Source organism: Daktulosphaira vitifoliae, unplaced genomic scaffold (assembly GCF_025091365.1).
Source record: "Daktulosphaira vitifoliae isolate Bord-2020 unplaced genomic scaffold, ASM2509136v1 Scaffold_3, whole genome shotgun sequence".
NCBI lineage: Eukaryota > Metazoa > Arthropoda > Insecta > Hemiptera > Phylloxeridae > Daktulosphaira > Daktulosphaira vitifoliae.
The window spans coordinates 42,325,834-42,337,679 of record NW_026099574.1 but is presented as its reverse complement, the minus strand read 5'-3'; the positions used below and the strand labels follow the sequence as shown (position 1 = coordinate 42,337,679).

Here is an 11,846-nt window from a genome sequence, read left to right as displayed (position 1 = left end):
ATAGGTAGTTTTTTATAAAAAAAAATGTCCTGACAACTTGTGCCTTCTACATGTAGACAGCCCTCGGAGTTATATAAAAAATATTATTTTGGTGTGAAAATCACAGTTTTTCGTGTTGTTATTTTTACTTAAATTCGTCATTTGAAATCTAACAATTCCTTCAAAAATTAAACACTATCTACAGATTAGCATCGAAGCATTTTTTATGATAATGATTTTAATCACTATAAGATTTTAATCACTATATAAAGATCTATACTTTACCAACTATTCCGCGTCACCACTGTGTTGGCATTTAATTTCACAAATCAATTATTTTGAGTATTTGAGGCGTTGCCAACAATCACTATTTTCTATTTTTTTTACATTTTATAATTTTAAAACCATTAATAATAATATCAATATACAATAAAAAAAAATGACTATTATGATAAATGAATATATTATTTTCCTTAGAAAATGAATACTTATGTAATGGAAAAATGTTTAGATATTATTTAAAATTATAAAATAAAAAGAAGATTGCTGACATTGCCACGCTATGCATCACTTATATATACTAATAAGTGTATTAATACAATATAAATATTATAACATTTTTACTTGATACACTACTAACAGGCGCAATGTCAAAACAAAATCAAAAACAAAAATTTTTACCTATTCTAGTAGAAAAATAAAAATTAGATCTTGAATTACAAAATTTGATAGCAAAAAAATATTATTGAAACAACAATAGACAATTATTACACAAGTATAGCTTCAAAATTAATAATCTAAGTACATACATAATAATTGTAATATTAAATGATCAGTTAAATTTTCTCATTGTATTAATAAATAAGAAAAATTATTTTGACACATGAATTTATTCACATAAAATTAATTAATACGCATACATTTAATTATTAAAGTTCTTTTGTATAACACAATTTTTATCAATATGTTTAAGTACTTACATATACTGTAATATGTATAAATATAATAGATTTTTCTTTACTTGACACATTGCAATCTGCCGCAATATTAAATTTTATTATTATCTGAAATAGTACAATCTGTTGACCATATTAAATTTAAATACTAACCAAATAGATACTACAAACAAGCAGTTTTAAGTAAGTTATAAGTAAGGATAGTAAAAATTATAAGAATCGATATCTAACTGCATACAGTCCTCTGTATAATGATCGAACATTAAACAATAATAGCACCTGTAGAAAAAAAAAAGTTAATTTTTTTTTACTGTTAAAACATTTAATAATTACCGTTGACCATATATTTGTCCAATTATCTCTATATTGTTTGCCCAATTTGGTCGCAAAGCATCAATAACAAACTTCGCTTTTTGCGGAGCTCTATAATATTTATAATGACCAACTATATCTTCCTAAAAAAAAAAAAAGATAATTTTCAAATCCAAAATTGTTCTCTTTTTATTTAAATTTATCAATACAGGGTGGCCCACCACTCACTGACAACTTAAATAACTTTTGATCCAGTTAATATTTTTAGTTGATTTTTTTTTTAAATAATAGTTATACGTTAGGTCTATAGCTATATCTCAATAATTATTTTTTTTACATTTTATTAAAAATATTAATTATTTTTAAATTTTAAATAAAATGTAAAAAAAAAATCTAAGATAGCTATTTTGTAGAGTAGAATTTAAGAAAAATTTTAGTAAAAAAATATCTTATTAATATTCAGTAGTAAATATTCTGTAGCGTTTTGAAGTTTGTGAAAATTTGAATTTTCATGTATTATTTTACGGTATTAAACATTGACATACGTATTGAGAAAAGGACAGAAGAAAACGCTATCTTTTCAATATACTTTTGAATGAGAGTGATAAGTAATAATTGCCTTATCTAATTTCTTATCATGGTATTAATGCCAAGTTTGTAATGTATACACATTATCATCATATGTATACACAGTAATCATGAAAAGATAGCGTTTTCTTCCCTGAATATCGTCTGTATGACAGAATCATGTATCACGATTTTTGAAATTATTTTGGGGGAAACCAAAAATAAACTATTTTTGTATAGTTTACAATGAATAATTTTTTTTTAATGCTTCATTACTGTAATATTATAATATGCTTACCCTCTTGAAATAATAGCATTTCCCATCATTTGAAATAATTCTTCCGACTTCATTCTTATTTCCGAAATAACGTATAATACCTTCTCCATTTCTATTAGTTTCCAAACTACCTCCTTCATCTACAATTACTTCATGCTCTGCCGTACAATTTAAGCAATCATCTTCAGTATCAATGTTTTTGTTGTATAAACAGTGCGTGTCTGCTTGCGACTCCACAGAAAGCATAACATGCTCAAAGCCTTCTTCACTCTGTTCTTCATTTACTAATACACCTACGCTTTGCATATCTTCATTCTGTATTGTGGCCAATTCCGTCTGATTATTACTATTTTGACATATTTCATGCGCCATAACTTCTAATTAATAAAATATCAAATTTTATCAAGTTATTAATATTAATTTATCAGTTAACATATCAATAATTAGCTAAAATTAATTTTTTGAGTTGACTGAATCCCATAACATCTTTGTATCGCCGATTAGGCTTATAACATTGACACAGTGACACACATATTACTGCAGAAGGGCAGACCACTTTTGGAATTCACAGCCATTATGCCATAATATGGGCGTTTCAAATACTAATTGACTTTTTACTATCATCGCGACTATTACTTATTCAAATAATTAGAATTTCACAAAGAGCATTGGGTTTATTAGTATTTACAGCTGATATTTTAGAACTTGCACTAGAACAGGTTATTACATCTCTGGGGAAAAAACCATTACTCTCTCTAAAGCTTTTGTAGCGTGTAGGAATATTAAATTTCCAATAGGGACAATTTTAATTTTTGAACACTCTCTTTTTGAAATTTATAAACACAAAAGTAAACGTCAGTTACTGCCGAAACAATTTCACTTAAAGAAAAAATCGAAATCTTACAAAAAAATAAAAAAATTTTATTATTTTTATTATTGCACTAAAAGTTGAATTATTAAATATTTTTACATTTTTAAACGAAGAACAACCGGTTTATAGTCATACTAAAGATTTAATAAATAATTTGTGTAGAATATTTAAACAATCACCCGTATCGGCTATATACGAATATATTGAACTTACGGTTAATATACGGTATCTTTATAGTTTGTTATCTATTATGAAAACAAATTATGAATAAAATTTAACCGCAAAAGATAAAATTATTTCAACATAAAAATTGTAATCCTTAAAATCAAAAATCTATTGATGGTTAAATATTGGTATGCAATTAATTGGTTTTCGAAAATATTTCCAATGAAAAAGTCAATCATAATGTAGAGGCCTATTTAATTTAGTAATAATTATGATTTTTCTGTAATTTACTTATAAAATAAATTTTATTTTTAATACCCTACCCCAGCTCAAAGAACATTATAATAATTCCGTTTCATCTTATTGTAACGTATTTCAATTGAAAAACATTAACGCAATTTATTTTTGCCATAGAATTGATTTTTAAAATAGTTATAATAACTGAGGCAATTTTGAAGCTATTAACAATTTAATTTTTCAATAAATTATCAACTCAAATCTCAAGTATAAAATTAGTAATTTTTTGGTATTTACATTCATGATATATTGGATATTTGGTACTGTATATTAATCGTTTCACCTATTTCAATGTATAAAAACTAAATAAGGACAAACAATATACGTAATTAGAAATTAGATTTTCAATGTTTGTTCAATGATTTTCAATTTTTAATGTTCAATTTTCACATTACAATATAATAACTCAATAAGCCACAAAAAATTAATGAAAAAATGCGGATACATATTTCGGAAATCATGTTATCATTATCAAAAATTTTAATTTATTTTATTTTATGTTGAAAATTTGAATTTTCCAGTAAATGAACACTTAATATTTTATCGAAAATTGTGATGACTTACTTTAGATTTTTTCTTCGCTGAAAGAATTAATTACAAATAATTACAATTAAATTTGAAAATACTTTAGTTAAAAACTTAGTGGTATTCGTTCACTAGCAGTTTTCATTTGTTGATGATACTACCTTATACATAATATTGAATAATATAAAACGTCCGCTGAAGTTATTTGGACAACTGTAGTTTTTATAAAATTAATTGGATTTATTTATGTAATACGTAGATTGTATTTACTTTGAATTATTGAATCATGTTTTGAACAGGATTGCAGAATAAAATATGAATTTTTAATGGTACACTAACAAGATGGCGTTCTTAGATACGTTTTTTTCTTTAAGTGGTTATACATATGATAAAAATTTACAAACCCCTCAGAACTTTTTTCAGAAAACGTTTATAAAATTATGTAAAATTTAAGTCTTTAATAGATTTTTGTTAAAACATGAAGCTTTTTAACAGCCGCAGTATGAGCGTTTTCCAAGCATAGGTGACTTTATGCAGATGGTAGCTGTCAGAAGCAGCCCTTATACACGGCTAGCTTCTTTTTAATATTTTTTTATGCTATTTTTCAACTTTTAGGCATTAAGTTATCATATTTACTAAGCTAGCCGTTATCGTCAGCCAATCATACTCACGATTTATTTATCAGGCCTATTTACTACCAAAGTTGCAATAATTTGCATACCAGCCTAATGTTACAAATCAAAAATTTAAAAAACCATTAACCGTGACTCGAACACTATCTTGTCATGTTATTAAACGTTTCAAAGATCAAAATTTAATATCAGGAATTCATAAAATGAATGAGACGCCTGAATCGCATACTTTAATACGTATTTTAATGGCGTTCAGCCTTTTGTTGGTTATTTTAAGGTGGCCATCAATATAATTCAATATAATTCAATTATATTATTATAATATTAATAATTATTATAATTTTATAGACGATCCAAATAATGATACTACTAAAACTTGACTTTTACCCCTAACATAGTAACACTAAGTCTTATGTATCTTAAATACTCTTAAATCTCAACTTGGTATCCAAAAAGCTGCAGATCAAATCATTGAAAAGTGACACAATTAATCTATAGTTCTTGATATGAAAATAAATATGCGCAATTGTCTATTTTACCCTAGGTAAAGAATTTGAAAAAATCGGAATAGTAAACAGCCAAAAGACCAAACAATAGTTCAATAAAAACTGTAAGAAAGCCATACAAGAAAGAGATAAAGCAAAATCATTGGTGGCCGTGGAAAATAGTATAGAAAATAAAAAAGACTAGCCCAGGAAGAAAGAAAAATGAAAAGAGTATTAAGAAGAGAAAAAAAGGAGTGAGAAAAACAACGGATCGAAACGATGGAGGAATCTTACAAAGATTCTAAAATATTTTTTAGAAAAGCTAACGAAATAAAACCATATAAACCAAAAGCGTCAATAATGAAAAATGAGAATAATGAACTAATAACAAACGAACAAGCCATAGCTGAAAAATTAAAAAGAGTGTTCCAAGTAATGATGGGCCAACAAGAAATGAGGACTAAGGGCAGGATAATTCTGTACTCACAGCGGTAGAACAATACCAAGGAAGAAAAAATTTAAAGAATCAATAGAAATGCTAAAAAATAGCATAGCTCCGCTTGAGGACATGATAGGATTCGAACTTATAAAAAAGGGAGGGGAACTAATTGTTAATGATATGTAAGAACTAATTAAGAAAATATGGCAACAGAAACAGATACCATAAGAATGGAAGGTAGCAGTAATATGCCCCATATTTAAAAAAGAGGATCCAGAAGACTATCATAATTTTAGCGTTATATCGCTACTTAATGCAGCTTACAAAATATTAACAAATTTTATCTTAAATAAACTAAAACCATATACGAAAGAAATAGTAGGTGAATACCAATGCGGCATTAAACCAGGAAAATCTACAGTTGACAATGTGTTTACACTAAGACAGCTAATAGAAAAACATTCGAGTACAATAAGCCATTACAACTACTGTTTATAGATATTAAGCAGGCATTCGATTGTATCAAGAAAAAATCACTGTGGAAAAGCATGGAAAAGTTCGGTATACCAGCGAAATTAGTCAAAATAGTGAAAGCATGCATTGAGGGATCAAGATGTAAAATCAAATTCAGAAACTATTACTTAGAAGAATTCAAGACAACAGTAGGTTTAAAACAAGGGGATGCCTTGTCACCGACGCTATTTAACATTGCCCTAGAAGAGGTTATTAGGAAGATTCAAGAAACAGCGAATGGTGTCCGTTTTAACGGGAAAGTACATGCATTACTAGCCTACGCTGATGATGTAGTGATACTTGGATCAAATGAAGAGGACATGAAAACCATCACGAAGGAGTTGATAACCAGAGAAATGAGTATGATAAATGAAGGGAAAAGTATATGGTAGTTGAGAGAGGTAATCAATTACACCAAAACTGAAATTTGGATATTGAAAATTATGCTTTCGAAAAAGTAGAAAGCTTTAAATATTTGGGAGTGAATATAAATAGTCTCAATAATTACCATGAGGAAATAAACCTGAGAGTAAAAGCTGGAAACAGATGTTATTCGCGTTACAAATAACCTTCAGGTCCAAGGTATTATCAAAAAAATCAAAAGTGAGTTTATACAAGATTTTAGTTAGTTTTAGTAATTCTATACGCATGCGAAACGTGGCCAACGTCAAAAAAGGACGAAAGAAAACTAGTAGTTCTAGAAAGGAAATTCCTACGACGCATTTTTGGTACAAAAAAAATGATTAAACAGGTGAATATTAAATAAGATCCAATAAGGAAATTAGGAGAAGAGACAAACACTTAAAGGAAGAAAAATAAGCTGGCTTGGACACGTATAGAGATCGAATGGCATAATGAAAAATTCGCTTAACTCGAAGCTAGAAGGCAAAAGACCATTGGGCAGACCGAATAAAAGGTGGATAGACGAGCCCAACCAGAATTTTAGGATACTTGGGGTTGAAAACCCGGAAGAATTAGTAAATGATCAAGAGAAATGGAGGAGGCTGCGTAGAGCAGTAATGGGCCTTAATGGCCTATAAAAGAAGAAGAAGAAAGAATTTGACGATGTTGATCACAGTATTATATTACATAAATTAAAAAAATAATATAAAGAAGAGCACGTTAACATATATTTCGTCTTATTTATTAACAGAAAACAACATATTAAAATAAATGTGTCGTAACACAAATAAAAGAAAAGAGATCTGAGAAATGAGTATGTATAAGACGCCGATGTTGAATCTTCTGACTGGGTATTCACGTGCGTGTAATACAGCAGTTACCGTACTCGGCTGACACTCCGAGTTAGCTGTAGGTGTTGAAAGGCCGTTGTTATAGGAAGGGAATAAGGGTAACACCTAGGTATGAGGTGCAGACGAAGTGCAAGACACAAATACTTTGGGTATAGGAGAAAATAAAGAATAAGGGTAGCCGAGTACGAGGTTCAAACGAAAAAGTAAAACAAAGACTTGACTTTATACAGTAAGCCGGACAGCGACAACCGAGTACTGAGACTGATGAATAACACAAAGCACTGGAGTCGACTGACCAATAAGGCCAGGTCTTTTGGGTTTTTATAATAATTTGGACTTTTGTCAATTTAGCAATAATAGTTAATTGTTAATTCATCAGACTCTAGAAGCGGATGTGCTGTCTGTATTTTATTATAATAAATTCTTACAATAATGGTAACGTGACACCATCACAAATGAGTGTATTAATTCTCTGTACCCATTAAAATGCTGAATACTGAGAGAATTCTTGTTGACTATCATCTTAGGCTACATTAATTAAAAAATTACCTGGACCAGATTGAGTTAAGATAACACCATCATTGCACTTCTTTTTTTTTGAAATACAACAAGTCAAATATCTTGCCAAACGACCAAAAAAACTATTCCTCTTCATCCTTTTAGTATTGTAAACAACAAAATCAATGTAACAAAATAACTATTTTAAAGTTAATAGTAGTTAACAGTAATAGAATATAAGGACAAAAAAATAATCTTTCTTCACGAATTTAGTATCATGCTATTATATGTTTGATTATAAACATCAATGTTTTTTTAATGCGGGTATCACATGGCAACATATATTTTACTATTTTTATGATTTTAAGATATTTAAATAATTGCATTAGTTTAAGAGATTTTCAAACATAAAACACTAAAAAACTGTATTCATAATATACAATTTATTTATCATTACAAATTTACATAAAATATGATTTCTTTAATTTTGATAAATATTTAAATAATTTAAAATATTATACTTATAAATAATTATTAGCTACAAACACACAAAAAATATGTATGAAGTTGTAAAATATTAGTTGTTTTAAGTAATCATCAGTATACATAATTTGAATTATGGTTCATATTATAAATTACACAGTTAGATAATATTTAATGTTAAAATAAAATCTCTATATGGTGAATATGATGAAAAAATAACATTTATAACGTTGAGTAACTTGAATAAATCGTGTCTATTATCGAATTTAATTTCCAAATAACAGTAAATATTATATTATTTAATCAACATCAATGCTATTATGATAGTTGCATTGACTCCATTTGTCTTTTAACTAGTTTATTTTGGGCGTTATTTTGTAAAAAATTTATATAGGGGACTTGAGAGAAAATTATGCGCATTATCTTTAACTTTCTGTACCGTATTTTTACGTTTTAAAAAAAAAATAGTATAAATTTGAATTTAAGATGTACCGAACTACATCATAATTTACGATATTAGAGATTTTAATATATTTCAATCTAGTTTATAATGATTCTCTATCTAAATATGAAAGTGACTTATATAAAATTTGACTTAAAACATCCATATCTAAATAATAGTAATAATAATAAATATTCAAAACAAAGTAGTACAAAATCTAACTCTCATGGATGATTAGAAATTTGAAGCGGTTTTTTTAAAACAACTTTATATAATGTGATATAACAACAATATGAGCATATAAATAAGTTAGATTCACACAAATTTTATATTTATTAGTGGATTCATTACTATGTCAAAACCTTTAAGGTATTTTAAAATAAACAAAAAAAAATTAAATTTGAACACAAAAATAGCAATTTTTTAACCACGGCAGCCGTTTACACGTAGAAGATAAGTCAACGGGACAAATTTTTTTTTTAATTTATATTACGTAATATAAGCTTCAATTTGATACATGTTTTAAGGACGCAATAATTCCAGAACATTTTTAAAACATAAGTTGAAAAAGTTGCTATTTTGAATCCTCTCTTGTAGATAGGTAAAGGGTCAGATTTTCAAAAATATTATATCAAATAAAAGGGAATTCCTTATAGTGTCAGTATCAAAAAAAATTTATTTTTATATTTTCATTGTTCAATAATTAAAAACAAAAAGTGAAAAAAATGTCGAAATTTACCGATTTTAAAAATCGTAAATTTTTGGGGGATTTCCATGATTTACGGGGAACGAGGGAAAAATCTTCAATATTTGAGGGTAATGCATTCAACTAGATACGATTTGTGATCTTTTGACGTTTCGTTGAGAAAAATCGGTCCAGTGAGAGCTAAGAAAAAGTAGTAACAGACATAAAAAAAAAAAAAATAAACACATCATGGTAAAATTAATACCTTCAACTTCGCACCGAAGCTAAAAATTCGTTACAAGTAATTTTATATGATTTTACTGAGGAAAATCGAATCAAATATTTCTATAATATTAAGAATTATTGATTTTATGTATTTCATTTCGACGGCAATAATTCTTGTTATCATATATATAGTAATTGCGTCATTTACTGTTACTTGTTATTTATTAAATATTTTTCTAACTTAGTTTTGGGTGTTGTTTTTCCCGAAAAAGTGAAGAGACGCAGTCATAAAATATGATCATAAACTAACTGTGTAGATAACTCACGCATGAACTTTATCCTTGAGTCATGACTCATCTTAAAGGTTCAGTATTTCACATTATGCTTTACAAAAAAGTTACAAGCAAACAAGGTCTACCTCTTAGTTTTCAGCTTTCAATAAATCTCACATTTTTCTTTAACATTCAATAGACACTCTAACAAATTAGATCAAGTAACCATAAATAAAAGCAAAAGAGTTACTTCCAATCTCCAATACGGTATCTACTAAAGAGAGTAGAAACTCATGTGACAAAAATACTGTACACATTCTTAAGATATCCCTACTTTTTATATTATACAACACAGTTTGAAAAAACTGAAAAATTTATTTTGAAAACTAATAACGTTTATATTTTAACTTTTCACGTGTACTCAGGCGAGAAAATTATATGTATGGACAGCAATCAAAACTCAATTATAAAATAAAAGTCCCCCTTTGAGATGGCCCTGGTTCTATACCGCAGTGACAGTGCTGTGTATTATAAGTTACTGTCGAACCACTTCGCACTCCACAACAATTAATAAGACGAGCTTTATTTAGAACAGTATTTTCTTACATTTATTATTTAAGTTCAGTGTAATACTACTAATTTTTTTTCGCATTCACAAGATAAAACTTTACACACATGAACAAATAACTGGAATGTACTTAACGTTGTTTCCGGTATTTCCAAAAACAATAATAATAGTCTGAATAAAATATCTTGAAATTTAGTAGGAAACTTTTTTTGGTAAACAATACTTTTATACTTCACCAAGACTTTTATTCGCAATGTGAAATATAACTTCTGCGTCAATGATTTCTAGGATTTATGATTAAAAAGCATTATATTTTTCACTACTTCCCAAGAAAAACAAAAATATTTTCAAACGGCGTTAACTTATTAATGTACTAGAGTTTTACAAAAATCATAACAGAAAAATATTTCATTAAATTAATAACTAAAAATGAATAAAGGTACTTTTGGTGACAATCTATCACATTGATTAAAACTTACATTATTCAATTTGTCAACAAACTAAATCAATTAAATGAAATATTTTTCAAATTCGAACTTAATTTATGCTTCTTTAATGTTAACCATCAAACAAATTGGGTAATTGAACAATCACATTAACCAATTATAAGATACAGCTGTAAATAATTAATAAATATGAATTATTCATTAACAAATTTTCATTGAAAACTGTCAAATCGTCCTTTAGTTCATCAAATCTTGTAATCAATTAGCAAAAACAGATATTTTTCGGATTAGCTTTAACGTTTACTTACCGACATTCGGGTAGACTGTGCCGTTGATCACAAAGCAAATACACAATTAATGCTCTACCGAAATAACCAATTTCCTATTTAATTGACCATCTCACAGCTAATGTCTATTGATGACTGTAGGTAAAACATTATCTTCCTCGTACACCATCAATGTCTGAAGTTAGGTCAATTAAATAGACAACATAAAACGTTCCAGTTTGGTTTTGCTTTTGTAATTGGATTTCCGGGCGATTCGGCGGAAACTCTAACGGGTCGAAGACTCTTTCATCTTGTTACTATTAAGTATTTTTCCGTTGAAAAGTTCAGTGATTTCTTTAACTCGACTATGTGTTTTAGAGTTCTACTTCTCCTAACAAGAACTGCTCGATTAAATTCAATTATATCAGCCACATATTATTTAAAATTTACAATTTTAGTATCAATTTTTATTTTTATATCTGGTATAGTATAATCGTTTACCCAATCATTATTTTTAAACACTATAATAATATTTCTTAAAAATTAAAAAAGAAATACATTCTTATCAGCTTTGACGCGAAACTCAGATAGTATTAGTTTAATCATGACCCGTGTATTTTTTTTTAAGTCTGTCCATAACAACTGTAGTAACTCAAATAAAGAATAGAATATTTTGGATTTTTAATAATA

General features: G+C 27.5%; 1 protein-coding gene across 2 annotated transcripts; it reads right to left on the bottom strand.

Moving 5' to 3' along the window:
- Positions 1 to 1,022: 1,022 nt before the first annotated feature.
- On the bottom strand, positions 1,023 to 11,430 carry LOC126900620 (uncharacterized). Of its 2 annotated transcripts, XM_050676461.1 has the most exons (5): positions 11,199 to 11,430; positions 7,821 to 7,927; positions 2,113 to 2,468; positions 1,269 to 1,390; positions 1,023 to 1,214 (listed from the first exon to the last, which is right to left on the bottom strand). In XM_050676461.1, the coding sequence occupies exons 2-5, from the start codon at positions 7,924 to 7,926 to the stop codon at positions 1,124 to 1,126; spliced, it is 675 nt and encodes a 224-aa protein (XP_050532418.1). In that variant the 5' UTR covers position 7,927; positions 11,199 to 11,430; the 3' UTR covers positions 1,023 to 1,123. The 2 variants fall into 2 exon arrangements, with proteins under 2 accessions (XP_050532418.1, XP_050532419.1); XM_050676462.1 differs by lacking the exon at positions 7,821 to 7,927.
- Positions 11,431 to 11,846: the final 416 nt, after the last annotated feature.

What these genes read in the sequence shown, in the direction of transcription:
- LOC126900620 (XM_050676461.1), bottom strand. Translation starts at nt 7,926, where the DNA reads ATGAAGAGGAATAGTTTTTTTGGTCGTTTGGCAAGATATTTGACTTGT. An exon ending in AATGCTATTATTTCAAGAGG is followed by an intron (nt 1,391 to 2,112) that starts GTAAGCATATTA and finishes TTTTTTTTTTAG; the next exon opens with GAAGATATAGTTGGTCATTA. An exon ending in GGACAAATATATGGTCAACG is followed by an intron (nt 1,215 to 1,268) that starts GTAATTATTAAA and finishes TTTTTTCTACAG; the next exon opens with GTGCTATTATTGTTTAATGT.